This window comes from Chiloscyllium plagiosum, chromosome 34, assembly GCF_004010195.1.
Source record: "Chiloscyllium plagiosum isolate BGI_BamShark_2017 chromosome 34, ASM401019v2, whole genome shotgun sequence".
NCBI lineage: Eukaryota > Metazoa > Chordata > Chondrichthyes > Orectolobiformes > Hemiscylliidae > Chiloscyllium > Chiloscyllium plagiosum.
Genome location: NC_057743.1, coordinates 27594770 through 27617613, shown reverse-complemented (window position 1 = coordinate 27617613; position 22844 = coordinate 27594770). Strand labels below are relative to the sequence as shown.

The following is a 22844-nucleotide window of genomic DNA, read 5'->3' as shown; positions in this document are numbered from 1 at the left end:
TAGGAGAGTATGTGGCATTGGCGCATGGATCCTTGTCTTTTGAAAGACAGTAAGTTTGAGTATTTCACAAGGGAGTTTAAGACTTTCTGGAATATTAATTTGAGTATGACCGGTAACCCATTGTGGATCGTGGAGACTGTCAAAGCCTATTCAAGGGGTAAAATTATCTCGTACTCAGTAAATCAGTACTCGAGTTATACCAGTCAGAGGGTTGTGGGGATGAGTTGGCGAGGATGGAGTCCTTTTTGGGAACTTGGATCTTCCAGGTATAACTTCAGAGCAAGCCTCCCTGCTGAATACCCCTCTGACAACACAAGAGATACAAGTAGTGGCAAAGCGCCTGGCCCAGGTGGATTCCTGAGTGAGTTTTATAAGGATTTTATAAAAACATTGGCCGAGCCAATGTTGGGCATGTATAACCATTCGTACAGTCAGGACTACCTCCTGCCCTCTCTCAGGGAGGCTAATTCTTTCCCTTATTCTTAAGAGAGGGGAGGATCCTCAAGACTGCATCTTGTACAGACCCATCTCGCTGCTAAATGTGGATTTTAAAATTCTGTCCAAAACATTAGCAATGACGCTGGAGAAGGTATTGCCCTCTATTGTAAAGGAGGGCCAGACAGGCCTTATTAAGAGTCACAGCTCCTCTAACAACATCAGAGGAGTGTTGAATATGCTCTATGTATGCTAGCAAAGGTCGATCTCTGGCTTGGTAATCTCCCGAGATGTGGAAAATGTGTTTGATCGGGTGGAATGGCCATACCTTTTTTACGTTCTTGGTTTGGTTTGGTCTGGTCTGGTCTTGGACAGTGGTGGTGGGATGGGGTGGGGTGGGGGAAAAGATCTTTACTGGCTGTTGGATAGTGATCCCATGGCAGTGGTTCTCACAAATGGCATAAAAAAATCAAACAATTTCAGATTTGGTAGCGGCAGCTGACAACAGTGCCCCCTTTCGCCGCTGCTGTTTGCTTTAGTGATCGAGCTGCTGGCGGAGAACATTCAGAAGGACCCCAAAATAGTTACCCCAGAAGTGGGAATAAGCGAGCATAAAATCAGTCTCTGTGCCGACAACAGTCTTCTCTTTTTGGCTAACCTGCCAACGTCCGTGCCGTCTAGTACAAAATATTAATTTATTTGGCATTTTCCAGGTATAAAATTAATTTGACTAAATCAGAGGCCATGTTCATGGGGGATCTTGTCAGATTGCTTGACCTTGAAGATGAAACTATTTTCTTTTAGGTGGTCACAGGGTGGTTGCCTATATTTAGGCATTTTCATTACCTCCATCTTTCATCAATTGCACAAAGCTAACTTGTGTAATTGCTTAAGATAAGACAATACCTTCAACGTTGGGACGTGGTACCAGTATCCTGATTGGGTCAAATAGCTCTGATCAAAATTAATATTCTTCCTCACCTATTATACCCCATGGGAATGCTCCCTCTGGTGCTACCTAGGCAAGTGCTGTGGAGACTTAATGGTTGGCTTGGATCTTTCATCTGGCGTTGCAAGCACTGTCAAAGTTGCTAAGCTGCAGCTTCCACAGAGAAGGTTGTGGGTGGGGGTGGGGGGGGGGGGGAAGAGAAGAGGGAAGGGTGTGCGTGTGTGTAGAGCTCCCAGACTTCAAAATATATTAAGTAAGTTCTTACGTGAATGACTGGCCTTATCAGGATCCAGGCAAAATGCCCCCTTTAATCTGCTATTTATGGATAGGATGAGAACTGTCGGAATATTGTGAAAATTCAATAGTCATTAACATGGTCAAAGCACAGAGAATGATGCAACAGAGCGAGGGTAATTTACATAAGACCTCCCTGCTCACCCCGCTAGTAGGAATATCAGGATTTAGGCCTGGATTGATGGATTCTGGTGTTAAGTTATGCAAATCTAGGAAAGTATCCAGTTTGAGAGACTTATTGGAGGTCTTAATGTCCTTTGATCACCTCAGTCACAAATATGGATTTATCCAGTGGGACTTTTGCACCTATTTTCACATCAGGAACTTTTCCAGAAAAGGACCTCACTATTGGTTCATCCCTATAAGTCTGATGTGGAGAGGAGTGTGCTTTGGCCCACAGACCCCTCTCGCTTAGTACCCCCGATCATTTACAGGGACAGGGGTGCCTCGCAAGATATTGAAAGGCTCTACAGAATCTGGAATCAAGAATTTGGAGCAGAAATTTTGTCAGCAGTATGGGAGGATATCTGGGAGAATGTTAAAAAGATGGAGTTGTAATAAACACAGGCCATGCAACTAAACATTCTCCACAGGGCCCATCTGGCTGTGGAGTGGCGAGCAAAATTTAAAAATGGAGCATCTCCCAAGTGCCCTAAAATGTAAAACAGACATTAGTACTCTCATACATTGCTTGTGGTCGTGCTATAAGATTCATAGATATTAGGGCGCCATAGCAAATCTGTTGGAGGAGATCGTGGGGAACTGAGGTTAAGGCAGATCCGGTATCTTTCCTTCTGGGATTGCCCAATCTGCCTTGTCTAGATGAGCATGAGAAGAAACTTTAATATTCTCACATACTGCCAAAGGAAGAACATTCTGATGAGCTGGATCCCCTTCCGGATGGCACAAGTTAGCGATGGAGCATGTTCCCCGTGACTTCCTGACAATTATGGTGCACCAGAAAATGGAACTTTTTTAAAAAAAATAAGGCCCTTTTTGTATCACTTAGATGAAGACTTATCAGCTAAACCGATTAGGGCCTTTGTACAGCTGCAAAAACTGTCTGGGGGGCCGGGGACCCTGAAAGGAAGAATCCTGACCAAATTCAGATTTGTTAACTGATGCTCCAGATGATGGCAGCTTTGGTGGAGTGACGCTGAGTGGTGTAAGTTCAGTCAGTTTATCTCAATTCAACCTAATTAAACTTAATATGTTTATTTATTGAAGTATGGGAAGGTTTTTTTTCCTTAGTTTATTATTAATGCACCATTAGATTGTTATACTTTTGTAATTTTATAATTTTGTAAAAAAAAAAAATCTTTTTCAATAAAAAAAAGCACAGCAAGGTCAGAGTGGGTATTTTCCCCTCTGTTAGTGAGTTTTGAGAAGATTTGTAGCTCAGGTTGAGGTTCTGGATGCAAGTTGCTCACGGAGCTGGAAGGTTTGGTTTGCAAATTCCCCCCCAAAAAATCTTGCACCTCAATCTCATTTACATAACAATTACCTCCACTACTTTATCAATAAATACCTAGTCGAATTTGGTAGCCAACCCACTAACCGAAGGAATGGACGAGACAAACAATTTGTTCCATCACATCTAATTTCTGCTATGGCCTGTTGAATTCTCCTGCCAACTTCCTCAGGTATGCACAGAGGATTGAAGTGGAACAGTTGTTCGTAGGCTTTGATTTTTTTTCCTCGCATTTTCTCCAGACTTCGGAAATGTTGTAGCACTTTTTAAAAAGAGGACCAGAGCCACTTTCAACTTGAGTGCATTCACTGATCATGTGCCAAGTCTCTGTTATTTGCTTAGTTCAGCTCAATTTGACATTGGGTTTCTTACAGACAAAGTCAAGTAACTAATTACCATCTAACAGCTCACTGCACACTTAAGTGATGATTCCAGGCATGTGATCTAAAAATCTTTGCAGGATCTTTCTTTCATTTAGCTACCTCACAAAATATTCATTCACCATAGCCAGCACGGAGTAAGAATTTACAGCGAGTGGTGCCAAAAGGCTGTTGTGAAATAGAGTTCACAATCTCAGCTTTTATGACACGAGTGAAGTCGCCCACACCTTTACCCACTAAAGCATGCCGATCAGACAACAGTAATTGACAAGAAGGAAAATCAGAATCATTTCTACAAAATTGCAGCAAAGCTCACATTAGCTTTGATAGAAACTAGTTTCTTGAGTGAAATGTTTTGTCCCTCAAGCACATACCTTTCAACTCTTGTATATATTGTCCCTTGTTATCTTGTTAAGGGGCAAAAGGAGAAGATCCTCTAGCGATTGTGCACAAAAAACATAGCTTTTAAAAGGCATAATTAGCTAGGCTGTGTCAGTCATGTCAATGAATTTATCAAGTTGCACTAAGTATTATTTAGTCTTTCAGATTCTGCATAGTTCCTGGAAGATGATGTCTTTGGATTCCACTTGTTTTGCTCATTAGAAAGCACCAAGTGACATGCTCTGGATTGCCATTTTTCTTTGTTCTTAAAGTCTTTGTATTCAGTGACTGTAGATAGTTAAATTTTACTATTGAATGGCATATTTTGCTAGAAGATGGTAGATGTCAAGATTATTTTTCTAAACCATCAGCAAAAGGTGCTGTCATGTTCTCCATCCAGAGTTTTCGGGCAGTGCCTTTCAGATCACAACTTACTGCAAAAAAAAAAAACAAAAAGCACTTTCTCTATATCACCTATTGTGTTCTCTGGTTACTGACCCTTCTGCCACTAGATGCAGTAATTGCCTACTCTCCATGTCTGATTGAGATTTAATCGAAATGTTAACAATGCTTTCTGCTCCAGGTATTACCTCCATTTCTTCATACAACTTCAAGTCTTGACACTAAATATAGTAGGAAACTAACTCTTCCTTCAAGTATTTGTAATAATTAGGACTCTCATGAAAGTTTTTGATGGGTGTTAGAATTTGGAAAGAGGTGGAATGAACAGTACTTCATTCATGTGCATGTCAAATAAACTACAGGTCTTTGGATTGCAAAATGTCTTTAATTAAGGCTTCTTTACAATTAAATACAATTGAACAAGCTTAGCTGCAATGCCAACCTGAACAATTACACTTTGTACAAAAAAGGTGAAGTGGGACACAAATAGCTCAAGAGGCACTTGTTTGGGTTTGAGTAATTGCTGGGCACTTCTGAAACCAGAGTAGCAGCAATTACAGCACTAAAGGCTGACAGCACATCCTGACAAAGAAACACAAACCAAAGTTAAATTTGCAGGCTGAAGGCATTAAGGCACCCCAAGTTTACAAAATCATGTCAACTAATTTTCAAGAAGATTATTTGAAAAATACTGTTTAGAAAAAGATTTTTCGTGATCCATTATACTGACAACACAGCAGTGATGGTTAATTCAAACTTCAGTTTTCACAAAATGCCAATGAGCTTGACTAGACAGGCATCACCCATCAGGCACTAGATTTCAACCCCTTTTGAATACACCATCCCAATGATTAAAACCAGCCAATTAATGCTGCGATTCAGATTACACATTGGGCATGGTGGTGAAGTTCTCAGTTTGGATTCTCTCCCTATTCCAAAAAAGGACAGCAAAGCAGCATCTGAATCACTTTATGATTCAACACACAATAGCTGTTGGCGATGTCTACAAAATACCCATCACTAATGTATTGCTTACAATTTGCCAATAGTGCAATAAAAGCTAAACAGTGCTAGACAATATTCAACATTTGTCAGAGACCAATCATCAGCAAATAAGTGAACGTCAAGTGCAACCAGGCAGCATTATTGATGAGTGGGAGTGAGGTGGAGAATAGCCAATAGTACTCGCCCAACCATTCAGATGCTGTGTATGTGTTGACACTTGAAGTCCTATTCAGGAGTGTATAAAATTTCCTTTTAAAACTCTTGTGCGAAAAAGATTTTCTTGAGTTCATGAACCTAGGTCAATTGTTGATGACAAAATTAAAGGCTTACAACCAATCTTTTAGTTTAAAGAAAAAGTGACGAGATAAGCCTTCAACCAGCACCAAAGTTACACCAAATGAACAGCATATCACAGGGAAGCATCCCCCTTAGCTTGGAATTTCTCTTAAAAAAAAACAAAGAATTTCAAAATGAAACACCTAACCACTTGTCACAATTTATGCACGGCTCATGAAAGCCCAACTCCTGAGCGCAAGGCACATAGATTCAAAGCTGGTCTAAATACCCATATAAAAAGTTTAAGGCCGTAACTTGAACTTTTATCTGGGACATTGGGCAAATAAGGCACAAGGCAGTTGTTAAAATAAGCTGTGTTTTTGGCTTTTGAGTATTTGTAAAAAAGGATAGAGGGAACTGGCACATTGAGGACAATATTTTGTTTGACAACAGAAAAAAAATCTCCATTATTGAGCAAATCTAATTGCAACACTCCAGTACAGTTCATTCCAAGAGGTCACTGTCAGCTCACAGGACAGGACTTCACAGGCTTTTTCCAGACCCAACACTGACTACTTATGCTGAAGAGGATACAGTATGGATGGTCAAAAGTTACAATTTCCTTCAAGTTAATCAGAAGGCAGAAACAAGAATTCCCACAAAAAGGTAGTGGTGGTTTGAAAAGTACATTGTCGGACCCCTGGAAAAAAAAAGGAGAAACCTCTTCAGGAAGAGTTACTATGGGCATGATAAAAGCCAACAATGTGCAACAGAAATGAAATTGAAAGTGGAACAGTATTATAAACTTCAGGTTCAGGAACCATTCTCCTATTTCAGATCTACTAGCAAAAAGGAAACACACCACCCTCTGACTTTGGTACTATTAAAAGCCACAGATGCAAGGGGACAATACTACTGTTGACTAGCTGTCTCAACCTTTTGCTCCTCGTCTCCTTAAAGGTTTAACATGCAGGTAGCCCTCATTTCTACGTGCACAACAAAATGTTCATGATCCATTACTCTATCTATGCCTAGTCCTAACGGCCAAGACTAGCAACTGCAGCCTGCCAACAATTTAATTTGCATTGTCACTTCATTTAAAACCTATGGGTTTTAATTGCCAAAAATTTATAAAGTGTGTATTTTTAAAAAAAGTGATAGCTTAGGAAAGTGGGGGGAGAAAGAAAGTCCCATCTGCTTATTTTGATAATTATAGTCAACAGACAGCTTGATAAATAATGATCATGACCAGGAGTTCAAGTGTTGAGCAGTTTCTGCATTAAGGTGACAAAGACAATTAAGAATTTATATTATCAGGACTTCAAGTCTCCTGTGGAAGGATTGGTCCCACCCAAGTCGAAGATGTCAACAGCAACATACGTCTTTCTGAAGTTGTCAAGTATCATGTTGCCTTGTCAGTCTATCACTTAAGTACAGTGAGTGATCAACAATGGGGAAATTAAAAGATTAATGCTTTGTAATTTTACTTGAACTCCTGATTATAAATCAAATCTCCCCCAACACAATGTTTAAACCAACAGACAAACAAATGAACCCTTAAAAACATAGTAGATAAGGTGGGTTGAAACCAATAAAGTCCTCCTCTGCCTCCAATTTCCAACAGGCAAGAAGTTGGTCTTATGTGGTCTGCCAAACTATAAAGAGAGGGGGGAAAAAAAAGGAAAAAGGTTTAGAGTACACAACCTTATTACTGATTTAAAGGTTTATTATGCTGAATCTCTTACACGCAAGGCAGCAGGAAACTGCTCAATACATATTACTCAAATGACAAGTTTCAGGGTTACTGCAGACACAACCTGAGCAATAAAACACAAGTCCACATTATGAGGCATGAATTAAAGCTCAATTAACATCTCTGATCTCAGCCTTAATGCTGCATTTTTAAAAGAAAGATCCTGGAGACATGGGTGCTAATGGAAAGGGTGGCATTTATTTCCCTTTCCTGGTTACCAGATTTGATATCTGGAAGTTCCCAAGTAAGCTATTCCATTGCGTAGTTTAGAATTAATTTAGTTAGGCAGAACTTTCGATGGAGCAGTTTTTGTCAGGTATGTTCAGGAGGGTTTCCTTACTCAGTATGTAAACAGAGCGACAAGGGGAGAGGCCATTTTGGATTTGGTGCTCAGCAATGAGCCAGGACAAGTGTCAGGTCTCACGGTGGGAGAACACTTTGGAAACAGTGATCACAAATGCCTCACATTTACCATAGCCATGGAGAGGGAAAGAAGCAGTTACCGAGGGAAGATATTTAATTGGGGAAAAGGAAATTTTGATACTATCAGACAGAAGTTGGGAAGTACAGACTGGGAGCAATTGTTCCCAGAAAGGACACAGCAGACATGTGAAGACTGTTTAAGGAGCAGTTGTTGCGAGCGATGCACGAATTTGTTCCTCTTAGACAGGTTAGAAGGGGTAAGATTAAGGAACCTTAGATGATGAGAACAGAGGACCTTCTCATCAAAAAAAGGCAACAGCAAGGAGTGAGCATAGCTTTATAGGATTACAGGCTTGCTAGAAAAGGAGCTCAGAAATGGACAGAGGAGAGCCAGGAGGGGGCACGAAAAAGGCTTGGCAAGAAGGATAAGGGAGAACCCAAAGGCATTTTACTCGTAAGTGAGGAATAAGAGAATGATCAGGGAGAAGATACGGCTGGTCAGGGATAGCGTAGGGAACTTGTGCGTGGAGTCTGAGCAGACAGGGGAAGCCTTAAAGGAGTTTTTTGCACTTCAGTTTTCACTAAGGAAAGGGACTTTGTTGTGAATGAGACCTTTGAGGAGCTGGGATACAGGCTTGACCAGATCAAGATTGATGAAGTTGATGTGCTGGAAATTTTGGCAAACATTAAGATTGATAAGTCCCCATGGCTAGACCAGATTTACCCGAGGCTGCTCTGGGAAGTGAGAAACAAGGTTGCTAACCTGCTAGCAAAGATCTTTGCCTCCTCACTCGCCATGGGAGTCGTACCAGAGGATTGGAAGGAGGCAATGTTGTTTCTCTTTTCAAGAGGGGTAATAGGGAAATCTCTGGCAATTACAGACCAGGCAGTCTTGTGTCTGTGGTCAGCAAAGTTTTAGAAAGATTTGAGGGATAGAATTTATGACTATGTAGAAAAACATAGCATGAGTAACGTGGCTTGGGGGGGGGGGGGGGGGGGGGGGGGGGTCATTCCTCACACATCTTGAGTTCTTTGAAGAGGTGAAAAGACAGGTCGACAAAGGTCGAGTAGTGAATGTGAGCAAGGCATTTGCTAAGGCTCCCCATGGTAGGTTCATTCATAAAGTCCGGAAGTATGGGACACAGGAAGATTTGGCTATCTGGATTCAGAATTGGTTGGCTGACAGAGAGCAGAAAGTGGTTGTAGATGGAAAGTATTCTGTCTGGAGGTCAGTGTTGAGTGGGGTCCTGCAGGACTCTGTTCTTGGGCCTTGGCTCTTTGTAGTTTTTAATAAGTGACTTGTATGAGGTTGAGAGGTGGGTTAGTAAATTTGCAGATGACACAAAAGGATGGAAATGCCGTTGATAGCATAGAGGGCTATTGCAGGCTATAGTGTGACATAGACAGGATGCAGAACTGGGCTGAGAAATGGCAAATGGAGGAGTTCAACCTGGATAAATGCGAAGTGATGCATTTTGGAAGGTCGAACTCCAATGCTGAATATAGGATTAAAGACAAGATTCTTGGCAGTATGGAAGAACAGAGGCTCTTGGTGTTCAAGTGCATAGATCCCTCAAAAGTTGCCACCCAAGTGGATAGGGTTGTTAAGAAAGCATATGGTGTTTTGGCTTTCATTAACAAGGGGATTCAAGTTTAAGAGCCGCGAGGTTTTGCTACGGCTCTAAAAGTCCCTGGTGAGGCCACACTTGGAATATTGTGTCCAGGTCTGGTCGCCCTACTATAGGATAGATACAGAGGCTTTGGAGAAGGTGCAAAGAAGGTTTACCAGGATGCCGCCTAGACTGGAGGGCTTGCCTTATGATAAGAGGTCGACTAAACTTGGACGGCGAGCAAGAGCGAGGTGACCTGATCGAGGTATACAGATAGAGAGGAATGGATAGAGTCAACAGCCAGAGAATTTTCCCCAGGGCAGGACTGACAGACATGAGGGACCCTAGTTTTAAGATATTAGGAGAAAGGTATTGAGGACATGTCAGAGGAAGGTTCTTTACGCAGAGAGTTGTGAATGCATGGAATGAGTTGCCAGCGGTGGTGGTGGAAGCAGAGTCATTAGGGACATTTAAGCAACTGCTGGACATGCACATGGACAGCAGTGAATTGAGGGGTGCGTTGGTTAAGTTATTTTATTTTACATTAGGATTAAAGCTTGGCCCACAATGTTGTGCCTAAGGGCCTGTTCTGTGCTGTACTTTTCTATGTTCTAACTGGAGTCTCTCAACCCAGATTGGCAAGGACTGCAGGTTTACTCCATTGAAGGGCTTGTACTGGTTTTACTAAGGCAGTCTAACTGATGGGTGATCACTTTATTTTAAAAGCAGAGACCAAAATCTTTTAAATTTCTAATTTAAAAACATCTAAATTCAGATTCTCAAAATTGAATTGATAAGCAGATGAAGTTGCTCCTTTCTAAGTGGATTAATGAAACAAACAAAAACAACCAAGAATAATTTTTAAAAAAAAAAGAAAGAAGAGGGGGCTTGGATACTCACCAATTATGATAACAATAATGATCAGGACCACAGCTATTAATATTGCCCACATCTGAGGGGGAAAAAAAAGGCACTTAATATAATGAAGACATTACTATTAAAAGAAACAAGCAGCCATGAACAAAGTTCACAAGATCTATAGTGCATCGGTTACATGCAAGCCAACATACTTCCTTCTCTAATCCATGAACATTAACAGCCTTACATTTTATTCAGCATCTAAACTGCACAGAGTGACTGCTATATTACCACCACTCACCCAAAAACAGTACTACACAACAAAGCTAACTAGCTGATCTGTTCCCAGCAGTGGGATGGAGGTAGGCCAGACACAATGAGAATATTGCCTTGGTTGTTCTCACAGAACCAAGGTCAGTGCAAACCAACAGAACCTTGGGTTGAATTGGTATCACTGGAAGGACAGCACTACAACAATAAGCATTCCTTACAAAGAAAGGAGTGTCATCCGAATAAAAAAAAAGCCTTTTGTGACAACTAAGTCAGTTGAAATCTGATATGGTTATTGCAATGCTGGCAAGGCTGTTAAACTGGCTAGACAAAACCCAAACTAACTACAAACAGAAGAATCATAAGCTTACCTTGCAGTTCTTCCACCAATATTTGCGTTTTAGTTTTGCAGCACTGGTCTCAAACTGAGATGCACCGGCTTGAAGTGCATCAGCTCGGTCATCCAACTCTGTAAGTTTCTGATCTCGTTCAAGGACTCTGTCCACATTCACTCTCATGATATCCACAACCTAAGGGTGACAAAGTACATGGGAGTGTGAAGAAAAAAAAAAGAAGTGTTGCTGTTGCATATTATCAATGACCCAAGGGTGGAGGACCCAGCACTACCTCTCTCATGAGTATCCAAACACTTAGAACAAAGTGCAGAAAAGTAAAATGAGGTTGTTAATTCATAGAGTTAGTGTCCTCTGCATGTGCTAGATACTCTGAATATAGATGGTATCAGGAACTCCAACATTCCAGACAGGAGGTTCATTGATACTCATGTCTACAGTCAGACAGCCAAAGAAAACAGACAGGTTTATTCCTACATGCCCCACTGTGGAGGTCTATAACCATCCATCGGAATGACACCGGTCACAAATCAAAATCAATGATTGAAAAGTTGTTTAAGTATAATTAAAGAAATCCTCAATTTGTCCACCACTGTAAAATACTTTGCAAGTAAGTGCAACAAGGATCAAGAAGGTCACATGCTGACTATATTTTACTCAAAGTAATAGAAGTTTAAAATGCAAATATTCCTAGTGTGTGCCAAATTTCAACCTAAACACCACTAATTCACTTCAAATATTTGAGATGGGTCCTTGCAGCAACCTACTTTACAAGTCACAGAAATACTCACGTGAGGTGCTTTTGTACATGTGATGCTCCACCTAGGAAGTGGTATTGACTACAGGCTGTGAAAGTATACTGCAGAAGAAAACATTGGAGGCAATACATTCTACTCTTCATAATTGTGACAGTCTTATCTTGTGTGCTTCCATGTACCAATAGAAGTGTCTCATCATATGTTCAAGAAAAATGCACCTGCACTACAGCCTTTATTTACCATAAAAAGACATGCTAAAAAAGGAGTGCTTGAGAGTGCAAGAAGGGATTTTAAAAATAAAAATAAAAATAGGATTGGGAAGACTGATCAAATACCACATCACAAGGAATGGGTTACAGGGAGTTGGAGGTTTAAAAGGAACATTTTTTTTTTAAAAAAAAAGGGATCATGAAGGGATCTGGAGCACGCAAATATCAACGTGGAACACAGGGGAGCACGCAAAAGGAAAAGGAAAAAACATTTAACCACCAGTGAGAAAGTAAGGATAAATACACTTGGGAAAAAAAAAGGACAGGTTCAAGTCTACAGAGTACCAGATAGGCATAACCTAAAAACTGGTTAATCAGAATGTTGGAGCAAACAAATAAATCAAGGGATTCAATTGCAGATGGGCTGAAGCAAGGAGGTGGTGATTCAGTGATTATCTGCTGGAGAGATAGCTTGGTACTCTGTATATCTCGTTTACTGCTACTTACATCGTAAACCAGAGGGAAAACAAGTACCAATATACCACAAAGTGAGTTTCACTCACGATGATTTAACATTTACACCTTCTGTCTCCACACCCAGTAAGGTTGTTGTTCCAGATATATTCTCAATAGCAACAGAAAAGGTCAGCTTCAGTACTTCTTTGTTTTGCAAACTGCAAACCTTGGCTGTTGTATTGAGATCTGTAGCAGGCAACAGGTATTACAACATCACATCCTACCAGAGAGGTCAGATCCTCTTTAGACAGCTGAAATCAATAAGGATGATTCAGGGTTCATCTTTCAATTCTACCTCAGCATAATGCATATTGAATGGAAGAGGCCATGGACTCACTGTCTAAATTAACAATGCCTTTTATTAAGCCAATTAATAAGTCACTAGTTAGCTCAGCTAGACTATCCACTTCCGGAACATCTGATCATGGAGAGGGTACAGAAATTTATCAGAATTATACCAGATGCACACTCAATTATATAGCAAAACAAGAGCAGCTGGAATGGTTTCCTTTATAGAGGGAAGGAAAAAGAAAAATGGGATATCTGAAATGGTAAAGGGTTTTGGAAAAAATACATGTAAGGAGAAACTATGTCCCATGGCTGAAGGATCAATAAAAAGGGACAATGATTTGAGATATTGGCAAAAATATTAGAAGGAAACACAGGAGAATGACATTTGACATTGCAAGTAAGAACTGAAAATGTATGGGCAGAAAGAGTAGAGAGCAGATTTAACAGTGATTTTCAAAAGGGAATCGCATAAATACTCAAAAGACTATGGTGAGAGGAGAGTGGGACTAATTGATTAGGTCTTTCAAAAAGAGAGAGAAAGAATGGGCGAAAATGCACCTTTTCGTTGTATCAATGAATTCATAAACTCAGTATTTTCCTAATTGTGCCTGATACTCAGCTGGGTTATCTATTGTAATGTGTCAAATCAGCTGAGTTGTGATGTACGCATGTCCCAACGACAAACTACATTTGCTCATTTCAGCTGAACTAAATAATCAAGGGAGGATGAAGAAACCACAAGGAAATGCAGATAGTGCCAGTGTCCTCTAATTGAAATTTCTGTAGTTCAATAACATCTCATTTATGAGCACTCAAAATATAGTTTATATCAAGTAACTTCAATGTAGAAAAATACCCAGGATACACAGTGACATAAAAATTGAAACCAAGCCACAAACCAATATAACAGATTATCATATGCATGAAGAAAGAGAGGCAGGTTTTAAGCAACATCTTAGCTTTGACAACTTTGTTCTGAAGCCATGGTAGCCAATGGCAGAGCAATTAAAAAAGAGGCTGTTCAAATACCACCAATACCTTTGCAACAACCACATCCTCACCCAAGCCAAACTTTTCAAAAATAAAGCTTTAAATCACAGAAAACCAGCTCAGCTGGAAGGGACAATCTGTGTGTCTGACAGACTCATGAAGCAACTGTTTGAAACACAGTAACAGTAACACATGCCTAGGGAAATCTTTTAGAGATGTCCTCACAGCTTCAAATGCTTTGGTTCTGACAAAATCTTAACTGTTTTCAGACATTGCCAGGCTTGAATATTTCCAGCATTTTACTGTGCTTATTGTTTGTGTGTCAGGCCTACATCATGAGGGCATGCTACAGATGTGCAATTATAAAATAACACTGAACTGAAGCATTACACAGATAACCTTACCTCATCCACTTGGGCCTGGGTCTGCTGCAGTTTCCGGTTGCTGCCATAGGGTGTTGGTCCAGCTGATGGATTACTTGAGGTGCCTGGAGCTGACCTGCAATTGAATGAAGCAGATTATTCTGGTGGAATTTCACTAAAAAAGTATTTGTTTAAACTTGGAACAAGGCAACTCAGTGAATGACTGTCGGCTGAAGTAAAACAGATTCACAAGAGTTAGGTTTTTCTTATCCAACCTTTTTCTAAAAGAAATCTTTCATGGCACATAGGAGTTGCTGCCTTCATCAGCATTTGTTGGGCATCCCCAAATGCTGTTGGACTGAGTGGCTAACCAAACCATTGAGGGAAGTCATGAGCTAACCACATTGCTCAGAATCTGGAGTCATTTCAGTCAGATCTGAGAAAGCTGACAGATTTCTTTTTCTAAAATAGAATATTAGTGAATCAGATCAAACTTTGCTTGCACTGTGGTGAGGTTCAAGCCTGTCTCCAGAACATTAAATCAGAATTCTGGATTATGAGTCCAGTGACATTACCACTATACCACAACCTCCTCCACAAAGACGAGGTCAGCCATTCAGAAGAATATAAAAACTAGCAATTCAGCCCATCAAGCCTGCTCCACCACCTAACATGATCATTTCTGATTTCATCTTAGCCTCAACTCCACTTTCTTAACACTCCCCATAACCCTTCTACCCATTACTGATTAAAAATTAGTCTCATCAAATTTCAAGGTAGACAATGTCTCAGTATCCACCACACTCTGGGGTAGTGAATTCCAGATTCATTACTCTTAAGAATGAATTTCTCATCTGTTTTAAATCTGCTAACCTCTATCCTAAAACTATAGTCCAGAAGGAACCTATGTCTAATAAAAGAAAATACCAACTTAAAGTGCAGATGTTAAATCAAGTGCAAATAGATGTCACCAAAAAAAGAAAGTCACTCGGATCATATGGCACAGAAACAGATCCTTTCACCAATATCCCCCATGCTCACCAGGTTTCTCAAACTATACAGTCCCATTTACCTGCATTTGACCAATATCCCTCTAAAACTTTATGTCCCTGACAAAGGTGTCTTAAAAAAGTTCTAATTTTAGCTGCCACTACTTACACTGGCAGCTCATTCCATACATTCACTACCCTCTGAAAAATGTTCTCCCTCAGGTCCCTTTTAAATTTGTTTCCTTCTTACCTTAAAATCGATGCACTCTACCTTTGGACTTTCTTACTCCAGGGACAAGATCTTGGCTATTTACCCTATTTATGCCTCCTCATTAATTTTAGACACCTCAATAAAAAGGTCACTTCTCAGCCTCTTGCGTTCTAGGGAGGAACGTCCCAGTCTATCCACCCTCTCCTTATGACTTAAACTCTCCAGTCTCAGTACCATCTGTAGAGTTTTTGTTGCACTCTTTAGTTTAAATAATAAAATCCTTTCCAATAGCAGGGCAACCAGAACTGTATGCAGTACGCCAAATATGGTCTCACTAAAACATCTAGTATAGATATTAGATGATTTCCCATCTTCTGTACCTGATGTTCTCAATGAAATCAAGCATGCCAAAACACCTTCACCATCCTGTCTACTTATGATGCCACTTTTAAACTATATACTTGCACCCATCGGTTGCTCTGTTTGACAAAGTCTTCAAAGATTATACAATGTTATATTCACGCAAGGTCATACAAAAATCCCACACTTCCAAAGCAAGCAGTGTAGTAGCAGTCCAGTTTACAATGTGTGCATTGTTTCACGATTGGTAATTCGTCTTTTACTTGTTCTGTTTTAAAAAAAATGGCTGGGGGGGGGGGGAAACAAGATGGAGATAACTCCTGACTCTTCTTGCAAACTGCTACTGTTCACCAGCATTTTCAGGATGAGGTACAACAGCGATGCCTGATACTGGTGAAGTGTGTGTTCTACATTAAGATTGGGCACTTCGGAAAATAGAATTACGAAGCTTGGGAAACCCAAACATAAGGATCTCTACAAAAGTGAGGGTTAATCCCCAATATGAAGTGGGGATAGGCTTCAAACGCAAGAATCTTTTGACATTAAATATCAACTAAAGAACATTCCAGTTCTATTACAAATGGAGTCCTTAAGCAGTTTCAAGTGCACAAGAGTCTATGACCTGAATTACTGAGAAGACAGCGAGACAGAGGATTGAAAATTTCATCCCAAAAGTCAAGGACTTATTAGTAAAGTGTTGGAACATAATTTGAACTTCGGACAGAGGGTATTCTAACCCATGTATAGGAACAAGCAGCTTGGAGCAACAATTCAAAATACATCAGCTTGGGAATAATTAGCTTCCAAAAGCTTTTCCAGTTATCTTTGCACCAGATCCTCCAGTGGCATTATAGTCTAACCAAAAAAATTCCAGAAAGTTAACCTTTGCTCATTAGATCCCATGCTAATTTCTAGAACACAACTTCCCAAGGTGTGGGATGCAAATTAAGTTTTGGCATTGCAAGATCTGAGACAGTAATAACTGCCAGTGTTCAGACTAAGTTATAGCAGCCGTGCTCGCACACTAACAAGCGCTCGCAGTTCTGAGGGATTGTGACAATTTAAGCCTTCAAGTGGAGCGAGAGTGGAGGGAAAATGCTCGGGAAGTACTGCTCTCGAACAAAGCTTCCCTTAAAAAGAGAGAGAGAAATTCCAGAGCTATGGGCAGTAGAAGATCCATGTGAGCATGCAGATCTGATGGCACACGCTCTCATGTTACAGATGCCTTACACACGAGACAAATAGCATCTTTAAGAGAGAAAACATTAATGTTAATCCCACATGCTTGACAACCTACTCCCATTCCCACTTTTTCTCCCATAATCTTTGATCCCTTCAGCCCAAAGAACTATGAATATCTTCAAGGAGCTAGATAATGTTTTGGCCTCAACCACTTTCTGCAGAGAATTCCACAGGCTCATCGCTCCCTGGGTGAATAGATTCCTTCTCATCTTAGTTTTCTATCCTTAGACACCCCGGATTCTGGGCTCCCTGCTCATCAGGAACATCCTTCCTGTGTTTATCCTGTCTAGACTATTGTAGGTTTGAGATTCCCCAATTCTTCCAAACCCTGTGTCACAGATAGACAGGGCTGTAAAGAAGCCGTTGAGTATGCTTGCATTCATTGCTCAGACCAGTGGGTATCAGAGTTGGGATATCATGAAGTTGCACAGAATGTTGGGGAGGCTGTTTTTGGAGTAATGTATGCAGCTCTGGTCACCTTGACTGTAGGAAGGTGATTATTAAATTGGAGAGAGCGGGGGAGCAAAGATTTACCTGGGACTGGAAGGTCTGAGCTATGGAAAGACTGGGCAGGCTAGGACCTTTTTCCACTGGAGCGTAGGAGGTTCAACTGTGACTTTAAAAGTTTATAAAATCGTGAGGGATATATTTTTTAAAAAGAGAGGAGAAACATTTTTTTTAAAAAAAAAAAAGGGACTTGGTGGACAATTCCACCCCCCAAGAGGGTGGTTCATATGTGGGATGAACTAATCAGAGGAAATGATGGATGCAGGTAGAGTTACAACATTTAAAGAGACATTTGGACAGGTACATGAATAGGGATTTAAGGGGATATGGGCCAAAACACCAAAATATACAACATATATAACTTCAGTAGTGCAAGGTCAGGGATCTTGAACATCATTCAAAAACAACTGGGGAAAAAAACAACACCTCATATCCTGTATGAACAATTCCTGCTATGAGCAAACTAATTGCATGCTCCACTCAACTGGGCAGTGGAGAATAAATGAGAATATTGCCAGGATTTGGAGGTGCTAGTGTTAGACTGAGGTTGACAAAGTTAAAAATCACAACACCAGGCTATAGTCCAACAGTTTATTTGAAAACACTAGCTTTTTTGGAACACTGCTCCATAACCATATTACTGGAAAAATAGCAAGAAACTTTTTTAAAAAAAAGTATATAAAAGATTCAATCACTACGTCTTTTAGAAACCGACAAACTGTCAACAACTAAGCAGTAACTACCCATGAGGTCACTGGAAGAATGGTCATGAGATATTGATGCAGGCAGGGAGAAATGAATCACTTGATAACAGTTTAATTACAAAAGAATAATGAAGCTCCTTATCTGTATTTGGTGATGTTTAGGAGCCAGTCTCCCTCATCTCTACTCTCTCAATTTGTATCTGCCAAAGGTGCTCCTAAAGTGTCACTAGGTTTCAGGGTTCTGACCTAGTGACTGTGACCGTCAAAATGTACTAGTCAAGAATGCAAGCAATTACAGAAGGGATGATGGACAGTGGGCGGCACAGTGGCTAGCACTGCTGCCTCACAGCGCCAGAGACCCAGGTTCAATTCCTGCCTCAGGCGACTGACTGTGTGGAGTTTGCACGTTCTCCCCGTGTCTGCGTGGGTTTCCTCCCACAATCACAAAGATGTGCAGGTCAGGTGAATTGACCATGCTAAATTGCCCGTAGTGTTAGGTAAGGGGTAAATGTAGGGATATGGGTAGGTTGCGCTTCGGCGGGGCGGTGTGGACTTGTTGGGCCGAAGGGCCTGTTTCCACACTAAGTAATCTAATCTCAGTAAGATATTTAGTGAATTATTCAATTCATCTCATGAGCTTCATAGAGAGTCTCACTTTCATAACAAATCATTTATACTTGGACCTGTCTGGTCACTTGAAATCAACCACATAAACAGCAGTGATAGAAACAAGCAAGACATGCTCATGATGTACAGCAAAGTCCTGGTGTATGTACAAACTGGCCGTCATGTTTCACAACAATGGCTACACAAAGTATTTCATTGGATGTCAAATACTTCAGAATATCTCAGAATTGAGAAAGTGCAATTAGTTTTATTTACTGAATACAGCTCAAGAGCTGTTTCCCTATTGAAACACCAGACACATGGGAAAAGTAGCCACATCTTGAAACAGGCTCACAGGCTTGATACCAATTTTTAAACTACTGCTGAAAGTAAAGCAAGTATTGCCACAAAAGACCCTGGAAGGAGACAAGAAAGGGAGGGGTGCTTTATTCCTGAATTCCATTACACAATTTGGGACTAAAGAATCTGGGTGAATTTCAAAATAACTGTTTTGCAATTTACAGTAAAGCAAAAGAAGAATTTGTTAGTTCAAGTTTGATCAGCACAACTGCAAGACTGAAGGCCAAAAAATGTTCAGTAGGTCAGGCAGCAACTTCTGAAAAAAGAGCAATTCAACTCAAATTTAACTCTCTCCAAGTCATACGCATCAGGTCAGACAGTATTTCCAGCACCTTTTGTTTTTATTTCAGCTTGAGTGTTGCCTTCATAAAGGAAGCAGCCTGTTGAACAGGAAGAACCTCAAAAGCAAAGTTTGGCATCATGACTTCAAGCAAAACCCCTTCACATGTGCCAGTCCTCAATAAACTTACATTTTAAAATTAAGGTACTGTCATGTGCTCATTCTATTTTGCAAACCCATCCGTGGGATCAATCTTTCCACCCTTACAATGCTCTTAAAAACACTGCACCCCTTTAGGTGTGGATTCCTGCACATTTTAGTATTGTTCTGTCAAAGGTGCCTCAGTCTTCACATACCTACACATAAGCACTGCATTTCACTCACTTCAAGATGCTCAAAATCTGAATAATTTTGGTCTCCTGCCCCAACATCCAACAATACCTGGCAAGAAGTCACATGACACCAGGTTCTAGTCCAACAAGTTTACTTGAAATCTCAAACTTTTAGAGCGCTGCCCCTTTGTCAGATGAAGACCCCCGTCCAACATCAGCACCTCCACATCATAACAAAAGTAGAGTATCAAACAAAATTTGATAAAAGGCTCTGTAAAGTGCTTCAGGAAGTTTTAAACAAACTACATAGAATCGAGATGCTGTTGGAGTAAATTTCATCTCCATGACTGCTCGTGAACTGTCTGGAGTTCTGCCAAGTGCCAGTGGATACAAGGGTTATCATTATACTGCTTTTTATTCCAGGTGTTTGGAAAAGAATTGAGAGTGCGCTGATATTGGCGAGTTATTAGGCTAGAAGATGATGTTATTTGTGAAATCAGGAGGGGTTTGAAGCAAATGAGATTTTTTCTCTTCAAATTCAGTTAGGCCAGTTGAAGTAATGAGCAAACAAAAACAAATACTGCAATAATAGATGTCAGTTTGCCAGAGCCCATCCTAATGCATACTTGGTCAATCCCAGTCACAGCAGCATTTGTAGCACATGGATTAAGATATTTAGAAATGTCCAGTTACAAATAGACAGGTTAGTTCAACAGCTCATTACACCACAAACACCATCATAGCTGTCAAAAGGTCCACACGAAAGCCAGGGTAATGGAGCGCAATTGGCACTTATTTTTTGTTCCACAATGGATAATTCCTAAAATCTCTGGAAGGAAACTAAGCCTGAAGTTAAATCAACCAACCATTTGAAGTTGGAAACAACAGGTTAATATTTCATTGGAGCCTGTTCAGATTTTGTCCTTTCAAATGGGAAATGTTTGAACATCAGGGTAAAACAGTAGAAGCAAAATCATGAAGATTTAGTTGTTGAAAAAAATTCAGATAGGCAGCAAATTTCAACACTAGCCTTAAATCTCAAAAAAAAAAGTCATTTAATCCTATCCTTATAACATGTTCAGTCATCACCCTTGTCCTTGCTAATCTACACTGGCTCTGGCAAGGCTTCCATTCCCAAAGGTTTATCCTTGATTTGAAGTCTTTCCACAGCTTCATTCCTTCCCATTTTTACCATGAGCCTTTCAATTGCAACCTCTCTGCTTTTTAAGAGGTACTTAGAACACTGGATTTTTGCTTGTACTATCATATGACTTCCTGTGAAATTTTGACTGACAACACTGAAGCACTGGAACATTTTATGTTAAAGCACTGTACAAATAGGCTATTGTTATGTTGCTTGATCAGAGTACAAAAAACAATGCAATAAAATGAGCCAGAACACTAGACTGTTTACACAGCATGCTAAGCCCTGTAACAGGTCAGGATGCCTAAACATAGTTGATGACAAGTTATTTACACATTTTAGAGTCACTTCCTGGTTTCCTTGAGATGGATGGAATAAGTTGACATGTTTCTGAAGTTATTTACCATTATTAAATAGCTTGTTAATCTTTCAGTCATAAAGTAACACCAAATGAACAGTGCTCTAACCCTACCTGTTCCAACACAATGACTCATTCTACAAAAACAAACTCAGTTTTGAAGGATTATGCAGTTTGGCACAAGTTCACACATCTAATCTACCACATAGAGACAGTTAATCATTGAAATGGCTAATTCTGGCCCAAATAGGCTGATGCCCCAGTGAACTGAGAAGTAGATCAGTTGCAGCCACAGACAAGTCTCCATTATGAATTATGCTTTAACTGAAAGCAAACTCAGAAATTGCACCAATACAGCACCAGTTACTTCCCAAGTAGCACAATTTGCTCCAAGTTCGAGTGAGTGGTAAAGGAGTCAAGCTTCCAATAAATGGCTTGTTAAGAAAAAAAAACACTTTACGCCACATTTTACAAGAGACAAGAATGGTATATTAACATTTCTCTAAACCATGCTTATGCAGTTGAATTTCACAACATATTTTATTTAAACAGAAGAGATCAAGGAATATACTGAAATCTAGGGAGAGGGAACACAACTTTACTGACTTTGGAAAGCAACAAATTTAATTGGGAACCAAAGTATTAACTCAAATCAACTGAGAATCATCAAATGATGCAAGTCTGACAGAACGGCTTTGTTACATAATGCATTTTTGCTAAAGTTCACCCTTGTCCAACTTTGTATCAAGTAAAAGTACAACAATAGCCTTAAGTAAAAAAGATAAGAAGAAATGTGATTTCTATTTCTTGCTGTTCTAGATTTTACTGCTGTTGTTGTTGTGTACAGAAAGAGAGAGATAACAGTCCATTAAATAGAAATTCAGGAAAAGGATCTTTGAGGTCCACTCTGCTGGTTGCATGTAAAAGAAAATGCCCAATTTCATTTTACCCACTTACAAGTCACAAACACCAAGTTCCTTAAAATGAACTGAAAGCCCAAGTTCCTACCCCAGAAAAAAATTACACACAATTCCCAACTTGAAGCATTGGTATTTCCCCAGCAATCTTCCTTTCATGCTAAAAGGCAGCTAAAATCCAAGAGTGACAAAATATGTCAGTCTAACCTTTGAAGGCAGCAATATCTGGAAACACAAAGCTTGAACAGTAATTCATAAAATGCACAAGGTGAAAGTTACTCAGAATCAAAACCGCAAGATACAGAAAATAAATACAAGAATGAAACAACAATAACATAGCACAACCAGGGAAATTAAATTGGTCAAGACACTTTACTTACTTTTCAAAAAAAAATGGCGTTAACTTCAACTCAACTTTAACACTTTGCATATTACTTCAAGTGTTAAGTTTAGAAGTTGTACCGATTTTTAACATTTAAAGAAATTAAGAGGCCGAGCCCCTATTAAATGCCTGGTTTCTGGCCTATGCAGCCAAATACAAGTTTGCGGCCTTGCCCCCCCAACACAAGCCTGCAGCTCGCCTGCAAACTCGATGGGGTTTCAGCAGCTCTCGCCCGGCCACGGTTTGGAGTCGGAGATCGTTCCAAAAACAAAAACTGATTTAAGCGGGCGGGAAGACGATAGAGAAACAAAAGCTGAGGTAACGTCAGAATAAACTTACATGTTTTCCAGCGAAATAAACCGTTCGATTCGGACACACGGATGTACTCAACGTTGGAAGTTGGGTGTTGTCAGCAGCTTGGAGACGTCACCGCTTCCCAACCCCCACCTCCTGCTGTCAGCAGCAA

The 22844-nt window shown here is 40.2% G+C and overlaps 1 protein-coding gene across 1 annotated transcript; it reads right to left on the bottom strand.

Moving 5' to 3' along the window:
- Positions 1-4677: 4677 nt before the first annotated feature.
- Positions 4678-22823, bottom strand: vamp3 (vesicle-associated membrane protein 3 (cellubrevin)). The gene is made up of 5 exons (XM_043675999.1): positions 22718-22823; positions 14029-14122; positions 10879-11037; positions 10280-10331; positions 4678-7248 (listed from the first exon to the last, which is right to left on the bottom strand). Coding segments are annotated over exons 1-5 (324 nt in total). The 5' UTR covers positions 22720-22823; the 3' UTR covers positions 4678-7231.
- Positions 22824-22844: the final 21 nt, after the last annotated feature.